The sequence below is a fragment of the Engystomops pustulosus genome, chromosome 7 (genome assembly GCF_040894005.1).
Source record: "Engystomops pustulosus chromosome 7, aEngPut4.maternal, whole genome shotgun sequence".
In the NCBI taxonomy this organism is placed as follows: domain Eukaryota; kingdom Metazoa; phylum Chordata; class Amphibia; order Anura; family Leptodactylidae; genus Engystomops; species Engystomops pustulosus.
The window spans coordinates 97459501-97473574 of NC_092417.1; the positions used below are offsets into that span (position 1 = coordinate 97459501).

Below are 14074 nucleotides of genomic sequence, written 5' to 3' on the forward strand. Positions count from 1 at the left end.
TAGTCTAGGAGAAGACATAGATGCATTTATGCCTGAGTACAAAATCACAGAGCAAAGCTACTCACTGCCTGGCTCAGAGCTTTGACTTGTGTCTCCAAATGGTGTTTCTCCTGTAGGTGGATGGCTGCCTTAGAATCCTTGAGTGAGATCTCCTGGTGTAGTGTAGTAATTGTGTCCTGCAGTTCCTGTAAGCGAGTCTCCTTCTCTAGGACCTATTAAGAAATTCCAGTACAAAATGTTCCTTAGGAAATGTCATTCTACGCAATATTATAAATGCAACATTATGGGGGATATGTATCATAGTTTTGTCTCTCTGTGGTGAATTTTAGAGACATTTGGCGGCTCTTTTTTGCGCCTTATGTATGATCATGTCTTCTTACTTGTAATACATGTTCAGTTTTTCCTATCCTGGCAGGTGCAAATTTTGGCTTCTTTTTGAGACTTTTTTTGTAGCAAATGTCTCAAATCCACATGGACACAAACGAAGTAAGGAGGTTATATGCTGGAGTGAACACAAGCCATGTGAGGGGGTTATATGATCATCCGACGCCATTTGACGCATGGAAGCCAGCGCAATCCTGGTGCAGACATTTGCTAAATCCCTTTCGAAGCGATGCAATCCCCGAAAACGGCACACAGTCCCACGAAAGTGGGCTCCATGACCCTTAGTAAATGAGCCCCAAAATACGGTACATGATCATAACACTTGTTGGCAGCATAATAGCAGTGTAAATATTTTGATGATGAACCTTTAATTTGGAAGTCAGTTGTCGTATTTAATATATATCCAGTTATAGCAAATTTCAAGCAACTTTTATAAAGATTTATGTGGATGCCAATAGTTTGTCAAAATTACAACCATCAGGGTATCCATTAAATACCGTATATTCCGGCGTATAAGACGACCTGGTATATAAGACGACCCCCCTACTTTCCTGTTAAAATATAGAGTTTAAGATATATTCGCCGTATAAGACTACCCCTTTTCCAACGCATACAAAACACCGGTAAAAATTAAAATTATGCCCCCCTCCCAGAAGCCATAATTAATGTCCTGCCCCCCCAGTAGCCATAATTAATGTCCTGCCCCCCCCCCAGTAGCTATAATTAATGTCCTGCCCCCCCAGTAGCCATAATTAATGTCCTGCCCCCCCCCAGTAGCTATAATTAATGTCCTGCCCCCCAGTAGGTATAATTACTGTCCTGCCCCCCAGTAGCTATAATTACTGTCCTGCCCCCCCCCAGTAGCTATAATTACTGTCCTGCCCCCCAGTAGCCCTAATTAATGCCCCCCCCCAGTAGCTATAATTACTGTCCTTCACCCCCAGTAACCATAAATAATGTCCCCCACCACCAAGCAGGGCCCTATGTATTTAAGCTAAATAAAAAACATAATTCTCACCTTATCCCGCTCCTCTTCGTGCTGCCTCTCATCAGGGGATCCGGCGCTGGCGACGGCTGATGACGTCATAGCCTGCGTCAGCGAAAGTGATGGGTGTCGACGGCGGGTAAGTAGTGTGAGGTGGGTGGGACGGGGGCGGATCGGGGGCCCGTTCTAATTTTGAATTATGACAGCTCCGGGCCCTCCCTGATCCAGCGCACGGACCAGATGCAGAACAGTCCGTGCGCTGTAACAGGCAGGCCCGCGGCTGTCACAATTCAAAACATCTGCCCGCTGTGCTGCGCCGAGTTATCAGGTGCGGCCCTCTGACTGACCGGCAGCGGAGCTTCGGTGGATCGCGGGAAAGGTGAGAAACATTATCGGCGTATAAGACGACCCCAGACCAGACAGAAGATTTTTCAGTCTTCAAAAGTCGTCTTATACGCCGGAATATACGGTAAATACATTCTAGGTGAAAAAGATTTTGCCCTAATCCAGTTTCTGTGGTTTTATCAAATATGTGCACTCTAACAAATAGTATGAGCGGCACATGTAAATCTATTATATTTCCTGTCTGGAACAACAAAAACATTTGACAGATTTTTTGTAACAGGTACACCATGCCACTAAAACATTGTTTTACAAAATAGCCAAGGTATATAAAATTAAAACCTTTATTTTCAAAAAGTGTGATGATAATTATTATTAACAATAATAATTTGAGAATAGTAATGACTGTAGCACAGAGAAATATTATAATTACATTCTCTATAGGTTACACCAGTCATCCATCAGAAGGAAGTTTAGAGGTCTTTGCTATGAATGACTTCAGTACATCTGCAGCCACAGGACATCACTAGTCTCTCACACTGCTCTGGTGGGATTTTGGTCCACTCTTCTTCCAGTGTCTTTGACAGTCCTGTAACTGTTGTGGGTTTCATGACCATAACTTTGTCACAAGAGATTTTCCAGAGGTTTCCAGATCAGGACTGGTCATTTCATTATTTCAATGTTTTCTGTTTCAGGAAACTGCTTTACCGATTTTGCTGTGTGACAGGGGGCATTGTCCCGCATGAAAATTGTTGGCTGATTGAGTGATGAACGCAAGGAAGGAACCATGTGGTGTTGAAGAAGGTTCTGATACACACTTGCATTCACTCTGCCATGGGAGCTGCATGAAAACTACAACTCCTGCTGCAGAAACATTCCCCAATCCATGACACTTCCTCCACCACCTGACTTCACTGACTTCTTTACACACTTAAGGGTTAGTCTTTCCACAGTTTTTTAACGAACATAAGGTTTCCCAAACAGATGCAAAGAAATTACACTTGCTTTCATCATTAAAATGTACTGTGCTTCACACAACATACCCCTCAGCAAAGGTGAGACTTTTGATTCTTTCTGCTATTCAGAGGTTTGGTTATTGCAGAGTGGGCTTTCAGTCCAACTGCTTTTAAACTTTGCAACACTGTATGATGAGACAGTTTCTTACCAGGTGAGCAATTCAGCTACAGTGTTAAAAAGATCGCTCTTGGAGATTCTCTGCATTATGCTGTCCTCTCTTGCAATTGTCTTTCGAGGGCGACTAGCCTTCCTTGGAGACTATAATTAATTTTTGATGTTGTCAGGATGCCATGTTCTAGAAATCACTGACTTGGAACGATCAACTTCTTTTCCTATGGCTGATAGAATCACCCTTTTAGCCTTCATCTGGACAACCAGGTTTCAGGTCACCTTGGAACGGCACACCATTTTTGCAGAGTCAGTTAAAACTGGAAAGTCAAGCTGCCAGTTAAATAATATTGATCAAACAAAGGAAATTAGCCGCAGGTGCCAGATTAATACCAGTAACTTTCAGGTATCTGAGGGTGCAGTCAGACGTTGCAGTTAAAACTGCAACACAATCAGTTTTGAGGTAGTTTTAGGTGCAGTTTTGTTAATTTAGCAGGTGAATAAGAAACCTGTTCAATAAATGTCATTTACCTGTTCAGTTCATGTCTTTCACCTGTTAACCCCTTCCCGACATTTGACGTAATAGTACTGCATGGCGGGAGGTGCGTTCCCGCAAAATGCAGTAGTATTACGTCAAGCTTCTGGTGCCGGCTCCTAAACGGAGCCGGCGCCAGAAGCTGCGGGTGTCGGCTACATATTATAGCCTACACCCGCCTCTAACACCCGCGATCGGAGATTTCTCCGATCGCGGGTGTTAACCCCTAACACGCCGCGGTCGCGCTGACCGCGGCGTGTTAGAGGCATTTAAAAAGGATTTTAAGTCAATCGAACCGCAGCTCCGATCGCAGCCCCGGGACTGCCGGTGCCCGGGGCTGCGCGATCTTCCTCCCGGTGCCGGGTCCGTGCCTCCTGGCAGGACCCGGCTGTAAGACACTGGGCATGCGCAGCATGCTCAGTGTCTTACATTACACAGTGCAATACTTCTGTATTGCACTGTGTAACCTGTAAAAGAGCTTGAAAAAGTGATCAGAAGATCACTTGTTCAAGCTAAGATGTCAGTTACTGTAAAAAAAAGTTAAAACATAAATAAAGTTTTTTTAAATAAAAATAAATAATAAAAGAAAGTGAAAGTCCCCCCAAACACCACATTTCCATGTACACAAGTAATAAAGTATAAAAAAACACTATATCACAAAAAAACCCCACTTATTTGGTATCGCTGCGTCCGTAACAATATGTACAATAAATCCTAATCATAATTGGACCCGCTCGGTGAACGTGGTAGAAAAAAATCTTTTTAAATGGGTGTGGGCACAATCGAAAACGGTTTCAGATGTACACAAGTAAAACGTTTTTATAATAGTTTCTAAAATATGACAGACATTGAGTAAAATTGAAATAAACAATGTAAACACGTCCGCGTACAGATCATGTAAAGATCTTACTGTAGATATAGGAACTTAGTTCGACCTTAATTATATATGTGTCTTGTTGACAGGATTCCTTTAGAGCTTTATAAACAGTTTCGTAAACAATTTCGTAAACAATTTTGTAAACAATTTCGTAAACAATTTCTATTCCTTCTAATAACGATTGAATCTCTAGATATAGTAATATTGGTAGTCCCGTATACAGTGGGGAGTCCTATGTCCCAATGGAAAGATTCATAAAGAAGAAGAAAAAATTCATAGAGCTGAAAAATTCATGGGGATGAGAAAATTCATAAAAAGAAAATTGCATGCATTAAAAAATGAATAGTTAAAAACAAATTTGTTTAAGAGTAAATTGGTATCCAGGAGGTTTTTATGTTGCACAAAGTGTAGGGCCCTACACTTGTGTAGACTCTTACAGTTGTTTGTCAAAAGTATACGATGTTTAAAGTCTAATCACTCACGGTTGGTTGATCATATACGTCTTTCTCTCTGTTCGGGCTGGAAACGTTCACTGTTGGTAATCGTTTTTAATATGTGATGGCGTCCTCCACGTGCAGCGGCATCTGTGTATGTCCTCCGGGAGCGCTTCCACGGGAAACAAGTTCGTACGTTTCACACTCCTCGCTCTCCTCCTTTCACGGTGTAGATTCTGTGTTTGTTAGATGCCGCGGAGGATGTCGCCCTTGGGAACATGCAACGTTCCAGACAATAGGCTCGAGTCCAACCACGACTCGTAGATGAAAGTTTTCTTGTATTTATATCGAGGGTGGTGTAGTGGATCAAATTGTGAGGATATTTAGGTTCTGTAAGAGTCCAGTAATTTGTGGATAATGGCTAGACGCGTTTCAAAGCGCAATGCTTCTTCCTCAGTAGCCTTGCAATTGTGAGACCTCCTCATTGTTGTGTGTGGTTAAATATCCATTTTGGGTTGGACATTGACTGGTCTGGATCCATATGGAGTGGATCGCACTTTAGAAAACCAGACCTGGACCAATTTAATTAAACTCTCTTAAAACAACATCTGCTCATGATATATGTGTCAGAGCAAGTCTTAACGACCTACGGACAAATTCTGATCATAGTAAAAATATACATAAACCCACATAATGGAAAAATTAATCAGAAAACATAGAAATAGGATAGAGTCAGAGAGTCTATTTATATCTTTGTTCTTGACTATGAGTTTTTGAATATATGTTTTTTATATAAAAAAAAAAAATCCTTGTAAGTAAAGTTGAGTGAATATGAGATATGTATCTCATTTTGCTCTAAGGTGGATTCAATAGTGTCTGTGTGATGGCTTATTCAGGATTGGGGGATGGGGGAGGCCGGAAGATGGTCACAGGTGCTGGTATACAGCCGGACTACCGTGGCTAAAGTTACGGCTGCCTCCTTCCAATCCTTGTATGTTCAACTTTATAAAAAACCAAAAATTTCCAATTCTGCATTAAGGCCCTTAGGTAACATTGTTTCGAATGTAAAGATATATCTTGATTCTATCCTGGACATTTTGGCAATAAAATTTCCACCTCTCCAGTCCTTTTTGATAGACTGTATGGCACAGAACTTTACCCCTGTTATATCCATGTTGTGGGCTATTTTAAAGTGTTTAGATAAAGAATGTGTATCTAATCCTTTTTTGATATTTCTTAAATGTTCTGAAATTCTTTGCCTTAGGGGCCTGATTGTCCTCCCTATGTATTGTTTTTTACAAGGGCAGGTTATAACATAGATTACCCCGCTACTATTACAGGTAAGAAATTCATTTATATTGTGTACCAATTTATTGCTATATGATGTAATTTGTTGAGTGCGTTTTTGAAAAGAAGTTTTTTTACAGCAGATGCAATCACCACATCTGAAGAAACCTTTTAAATGTAACCAAGTTTCATTCAATGTTTTTGGTTTGGTTTTCACGGATGGAGCTATTTGTGAACCTAGATTGGGGGCCTTAGTATAGATTATGGGTGGTTTGTTAGGTAGGATTGAATAGAGAGTTTTGTCATTCTTTAAAATGTCCCAATGTTTGGTAATTATGTTTTGTAGTTTTTTGTGTTGTGTATTATACGGTAAAACTATTTTACTCTGGTTTGCTTGTAAGGCATTGGTAGCTTGTAAATCTTCTAAGGGTGTAGTTCCTTCTGAAGATGTAATTTTTTCTGAAGATGTGATTTTTTCTTTTATCAGATCATCTCTATTTAAATGTCTGGCTTTCTGTAAGGCTGATGTTAGGGTTGTGGTGGTATAGCTTTTTTCTTGAAACTGTGTCGTTAGTAGAAAAAAACCCCAAAAAACGTGCCAAAAATTTAAACTTTTCATCAAATTGCTTTACAAAAAATGTTCTAAAAAGTGATCCGAAAAAGTTACAAGCACCAAAATGATACCACTGAAAAGAACAACTTGTCACGCAAAAAATAAGCTCACAACCAGCTCCGTCAATAAAAAAAATACTATAGTTATGCTGCTATAAAAATGGCAATACTAAAACAAATGCAATTTTTTCTATTCTAGTTTTCCTTCAATAAAATAGGACAAATATAAACAAAACTATATAAATGAGGTATCACCGTAATCGTAGTGATCCGTAGAATAAAGATAATATATTATTGTTATGCTACAGTGAACACCCCCCCCAAAAAAATGCTAAAAATCCAAAACAAGAATTGATGATTTTATTTTCCTCCTCACGTAAAGAGTTAATAAAATTGCTTCAACAAACTAAAAACCCACTAAAATGAAGGTTTTTTTACAGTGCATCTCGTCTCGCAAAAAATAAGCCCTTATTTGTCTAAATTGCTTAAAAAATAAATAAAGATTGTATAGCCTATTCCCAACGCACGTTGTTATAGAACGGTGCGGCGGGTAGCGACTTGCCAACACGGTTCAGACGCAGTGATCGGGGCAAGATGGCGGCTGTTCCTGACAGCCATCCATCCTGCCCCATGGACCAGAAGGGTTACGTCCCCCCCACACGATCGTTGCTATTGGCTCATCAATTCAGACGAGCCAATAGCAGCGAATTTACTTATGACGTCAGTAATTCCGATCACCATGTCTGTAGACACGGTGATCGGGGCAGGGTGGCGGCTGTTCCTGACAGCCACCAATTTTGCCTTGCGGTCCAGAGGGGTTTTGTTGCCCCCCTCTGTCCATGTTTGCCGCTATTGGCTGGTCGATTTGGTCCAGCCAAAAGCAGCAATATTCGTCACAATGGGCATCGCTAGGGTGAATAAGAGCAACACTTGGCGATAATTTCCCTACGGAAAACGAAGATATGGTACAAAAGCGCTGGCCGTGCACATTGTACAGATTATGCTGTACAACTCTTACGTGCTGTTCCAATGTGCAGGTCCTGCCGTATCATTTCTCCGTTTTCAAGAGGAAGGTATTAGGAAACTAATATTGGGACAAGAAGGACGGGGCCCCAGTCGCTCTGGTTTAGGTGTTCCTGTGTTTTGCCAGGACAGCATTTTCCCGGTGAATTCTGCTGCTTCAATAAAGAGTCTGTTCCAAAAGAGGAGTTAGGATGGACACTACACACTACTAAGAGACCTGCGACACCTCCAGAGTGACAAACGTTTAGTTGGTCCCTTGGTATATTCCATCTCCTTATACGCAACACATTCACAATTTACGCCCCAACCTGTTGTGAATTCATTTAGGTAAAATGAATAATTGTAACAACTGTTATGTCCCGTTGCTCCCTATACCCCTCCATTATTTCATAAGGGGCGCCACATAACGGGCATTGAACTTTCCAGAAATAATTGCAATTTCCATCTTGGACTCCATTGCACATCACCTATATGTTCAAAATGCTCATTTCACCACGTGTATTACCCTACACCACATATTACACCTTGTTATATTCCCCAAGGGGTGTATATTCAACAATTAGGGTCACTTTTCAGGTTTTCCTCTGTTTTGGTACCACTACGGCTCTCCAAATGTATCCTGACACATGTGAAGGATTTCTGTCAAATTTGGCCACTAAAAGACAAAACATCCCTCTTTTCCTCTACTGTGCGCCCATAAAGCATTTTATATGCACATGTGGGGTACTTCTACACTTGTGAGAAATAGTTTTACACCTTTTTTGGGGTTATTTAATATATTATCCCTTGTGGCTTACAAAAATTAGGGGTAAAGTGACATTTATAGGAAAATTTTCACCTTTTTAATGTTTAGGGCCTAATTGGATCATTCACCTGTAGGGGCAAATACATATATTACACATTGCAAAATTCTCTAAGGGGTGTGCATTAAAAAATTAGGGTCACTTTTCGGATTCTTATCTGTTTTATACCACTAGGGTTCTCCAAATGCATGTCAAACATTTCTGTCAAATTTGGCTTATAAAAGACAAACCTCCCCCTTTCCTTTTACTGTGCGCCCATACAACATTTTATATACACATGTGGGGTACTTCTACACTCGAGAGAAATAGGTTTACACATTTTGGGGGTTTATTACATATTTTTATCCCTTGTGGCTATAAAAAATTAGGGGTACAATGACCTTAATAAGAAAATTTTCACCTTTTTCCTATTTAAGTCCTAATTAAATCAAACAACTTTACGGACAAATACACATATTACACCTTGCTAAATTCTCTAAGGGGTGTGCTTTCCAAAATGGTGACACTTGTTGGGGTTCCCCTCTGTTTTGGTACCACTACGGCTCTCTAAATGCATCCTGACATATGTAAAGGATGACTGTCAAATTTGGCTTCTAAAAGGCCAACGCCCCTCTTTCCCTTCTGAGCTTCACTGCGTACCCATACAACATTTTATTTGCATGTGTGGGGCAATTTTATACTCGGGAGAAATGCTAGTACACATTTTTTGGGGTTGTTTCATCTTTAATGCCTTATGGGATACAAAAATTAGCCGTAAAAGTGACTTTTTTGGGAAAATGTTCATATTTTTCCTTTTAGGGACCTAATTGAAGCAAACACCTGTAGGGGAAAATACAAATATTACACCTTGCTAAATTCTCCAAAGGGTGCACTTTCCAAAATGGTGACACTTGTTGGGGTTCCCCTCTGTTTTGGTACCACTAGGGCTCTCCAAATGCATCCTGACACATGTAAAGGATGATTGTCAAATCTGGCTTCTAAAAGGCCAAAGCCCCTCTTTCCCTTCTGAGCCCTACTGTGTACCCATACAACACTTTATATGAAAAAGTGGTGCAATTCTGTGCTTAGGAGAAATAGTTTTACACATTTATGGGGGTTGTTTCATATTTTATCCCTTGTGGCTTACAAAAATTTGGGGTAAAAGTGACTTTTTTTTAGATAATTTTCACCTTTTTTCCCTTTTGGGGCCTGATTGAATCAAACACCTGTTGGGGCAAATACACAAATTACACCTTGCTACACTCTCCAAGGGGTGTACTTTCCAAAATGGTGTCTCTTGTTGGGGCTTTCCTCTGTTTTGGTACCATTATGGCTCTCCAAATGCATCCTGACACATGAAAACTTTTTCAGCCATATTTACCCTCCAAAATGGAAACAACACTCTTTCCATTCCAAGTGCCCCCCTGAGCCCGTACAGCAGGGTACAGTGACAAAATGGGTATTGGCATACTCAGGAGGAATTGCCCAAAACATTGTAAAATGCAATGCAATTTTAACCCATTGTGAAGGTGCAAATTTTAGTGTTCAATGAATCTATAGTAAGATAAAATTACATTTCTCTAATTTCACTTTCATTTATCTTTCACCCTCATGAAACGCTCATAGGGTTAACAAAATTCCCAAAGGTTGTTTTGAATATTTTGAGGGGTGTAGTTTCTAAAATGGTGTCATTTGTGGGGGTTTTCTGTCATGTAGGCCTTATAAAGTCACTTCTAACTAAATTGACCCTCCAAAAGTAGGTTTTGATGAATTTTGTGAAAATCTGAAAAATTGCACCTAAAGTTATAAGCCTCCTAACATCCTAAAAAAAGGAAAAGATGTTTGAAAAATTATGCCAAGTTAAAGCAGACATATGGAAAATGTTAGTTATCAAGTTATTTTAGTGATATGACCAACTTTCCAAAAAGTAAAAAATTTTGAATTTGGAAAACATTGTTTTTTTCAAAATTTTTGCCAAATTTCCATTTATTTCATAAATAAATACTAAACATATTGATTAAATTTCTCAACCAACATGAAGTACAATGTGTCACGAAAAAACAATCTCAAAATCAACTGGATATGTTAAAGCGTTCCAAAGTTATAACCACTTAAATAGACACATGTCAGATTTTAAAAAATGGGCCGTGTCAGGAAGGTGAAAAGTGGCTTCAGCGTTAAGGGGTTAAAATAAGAAACCGCATCTAATTCCAACTCAAAATTGATTTTGATGCAGTTTTAACTGCAACATGTGACTGTACTCTTTAAGTGTTCTCTAATTTTGATCAGTGTTCTTGAACAAATATGTCATTTACATTATTATTCTGTGCTTTAGAATATATACACTACTCAAAAAAGAAAGGGAACACTCAAATAACCCATCCTAGATCTCAATGAATGAAAAATTTGTATTAAATACTTTGTTCACATTGAATGTGCTCAAAATCACAAAAAAAAAATCATCAATGGAAAGCAAATTCATCAACCAATGGAGGCCTGGATTTGGAGTTACCCAAAAAAGTGGAAAAACACACTAAAGGCTGATCCAACTTACATGTCTGTAAAACAATTAAAAATGAGCCTCAATATTGTGTGTGGCCTCCATGTGCCTGTATGACCTCCATACATCTCACCATGCTCCTGATGATGTTGCGGTTGGTCTCCTTGGGGATCTTCTCCCAGACCTGGACTAAAGCATCCGCCAACTCCCAGGCAGTCAGTGGTGCAACGGGACCTTGGTGGATGGAGCGAGACATGATGTTCCAGATGTGCTCAATCAGATTCAGGGAACGAGAGGGCTATAGGTTCAATGTCTTCATCTTGCAGGAACTGCTGACACATTCCTGCCACAAGGTCTAGCATTGTTCTGCATTAGGAGTAACCCAGGGACAAGCCATTACACCATTACTGACCCACTGCCAAACTGGTCATGCTGAAGGATGTTGCAGGCATCGCTCTCCACAGCTTCTCCAGACTCCGTCACATGTGCTCAGTATGAACTGTCATCTGTGAAAAGCACAGGGTGCCAGTGGCGATTTGCCAATCCTGGTGTTCTCTGGCAAACGCAAAGCTTCCTGCGTGGTGTTCGTCTGTGAGCACCACCCCCATCTGTGGACATCAGACCCTCATATCATCCTCATGGAGTTGGTTTCTAACCGTTGGTGCAGACACATGCACATTTGTGACTGCTGGAGGTCACTTTGCAGGGCTCTGGCAGTGCTCCTTCTGTCCCTCCTCGCACAAAGGCGGAGGTAGAGGTCCGCCTGGGGAGTACTGGCCTGTCTCCTGGTAGCGCCTCCATCCTCTGGACACTACGCTGACAGACACCGCAAACCTTCTTAAAATTGGAATTATTCCACATGCTTTAAATGTTTAAAATTTTGTACAGTGACTTCTTTTTGGAAAATTCATAAATATTTGCATATTTTTTTTTAAATTTCTTAATTGGCTACTTCCAAGGGTGAAGTCACACGTTGCATTTTGAAACCTATTACAACAGCTGAGGAGAGGCGATTTGCCCAATTACATTACTGTTAACATTTGCGTTTACAAAACACAGTAGAAACGAGACTTTAAGGCATGTGTTAATATCGTGTTTACTATGCGTTTTGTAAATGCAAATGTTAACAGTAATGTAATTAAGCAAATGAACTCTCCTCAGCTGTGGTAAAGGGTTTAAAAATGCAATCAAAACGCAAAATGTGACCGTAGCCTCATATGTCTTCATCTCCCTGGGGTGTGACTAGAGCTCTTAAAAATGCAGGACACAGCCTCAAATCCTACATTAACAGTAGTGTCCATTCCTGTATATAACCCCCTCCCACTGCTTGTATCCATCCTCTCCTGCATATAACCCCCTCAGATGGCTTGTATCCTCTCCTGCATATAACCCCCTCAGATGGCTTGTATCCTCTCCTGCATATAACCCCCTCAGATGGCTTGTATCCTCTCCTGTATATAACCCCTCACATGGCTTGTGTCCACTCCTGTACATAACCCCCTCACATGGCTTGTGTCCACTCCTGTAGATAACCCCCTCAGATGGCTTGTATCCTCTCCTGCATATAACCCCCTCAGATGGCTTGTATCCTTTCCTGTATATAACCCCCTCACATGGCTTGTATCCTCTCCTGCATATAGCCCCCTCAGATGGCTTGTATCCTCTCCTGTATATAACCCCCTCAGATGGCTTGTATCCTCTCCTGTATATAACCCCCTCAGATGGCTTGTATCCTCTCCTGTATATAACCTCCTCACATGGCTTGTATCCTCTCCTGCATATAACCCCCTCAGATGGCTTGTATCCTCTCCTGCATATAACCCCCTCACATGGCTTGTATCCTCTCCTGCATATAACCCCCTCAGATGGCTTGTATCCTCTCCTGTATATAACCCCTCACATGGCTTGTGTCCACTCCTGTACATAACCCCCTCAGATGGCTTGTATCCTCTCCTGCATATAACCCCCTCACATGGCTTGTATCCTCTTCTGTATATAACCCCCTCACATGGCTTGTATCCTCTCCTGTATATAACCCCCTCACATGGCTTGTGTCCTCTCCTTATATAACCCCCTCACATGGCTTGTATCCTGTCCTGTATATAACCCCCTCACATGGCTTGTGTCCTCTCCTTATATAACCCCCTCACATGGCTTGTATCCTCTCCTGTATATAACCCCCTCAGATGGCTTGTATCCTCTCCTGCATATAACCCCCTCACATGGCTTGTGTCCAATCCTGCATATAACCCCCTCACGTAGCTTGTGTCCTCTCCTGTATACAACCTCCTCACATGGCTTGTGTCCACTCCTGTATACAACCTCCTCACATGGCTTGTGTGCACTCCTGTACATAACCCCCTCACATGGCTTGTGTCCACTCCTGTATATAACCCCCTCACATGGCTTGTATCCTCTCCTTATATAACCCCCTCACATGGCTTGTGTCCATTCCTGTATATAACCCCCTCACATGGCTTGTGTCCACTCCTGTATATAACCTCCTCACATGGCTTTTATCCTCTCCTGTATATAACCCCCTCACATGGCTTGTATCCCCTCCTGTATATAACCCCCTCACATGGCTTGTGTCCTCTCCTGTATATAACCCCCTCACATGGCTTGTGTCCACTCCTGCAAATAACCCCCTCACATGGCTTGTGTCCACTCCTGCAAATAACCCCCTCACATGGCTTGTGTCCACTCCTGTATATAACCCCTCACATGGCTTGTGTCCTCTCCTATATATAACCCCCTCACATGGCTTGTATCCTCTCCTGTATATAACCCCCTCACATGGCTTGTATCCTCTCCTGTATATAACCCCCTCACATGGCTTGTGTCAACTCCTGTATATAACCCCCTCACATGGCTTGTATCCTCTCCTGCATATAACCCCCTCACATGGCTTGTATCCTCTCCTGCATATAACCCCCTCACATGGCTTGTATCCTCTCCTGTATATAACCCCCTCACATGGCTTGTGTCAACTCCTGTATATAACCCCCTCACATGGCTTGTATCCTCTCCTGCATATAACCCCCTCACATGGCTTGTATCCTCTCCTGCATATAACCCCCTCACATGGCTTGTATCCTCTCCTGTATATAACCCCCTCACATGGCTTGTGTCCTCTCCTGTATATAACCTCCTCACATGGCTTGTATCCTCTCCTGTATATAACCCCT

At 41.4% G+C, this 14074-nt stretch overlaps 1 protein-coding gene across 4 annotated transcripts in view; it reads right to left on the minus strand.

The window, feature by feature from the left end:
* Positions 1-14074, minus strand: part of PMFBP1 (polyamine modulated factor 1 binding protein 1) — a 119867-nt gene that overhangs the window by 32771 nt on the left and 73022 nt on the right. For all 4 annotated transcript variants that reach the window (XM_072117332.1, XM_072117331.1, XM_072117333.1 and 1 more), the window contains one exon: positions 66-212. In XM_072117332.1, coding sequence (XP_071973433.1) covers positions 66-212 — 147 coding nt within the window. The remainder of the gene's footprint in view (positions 1-65; positions 213-14074) is intronic.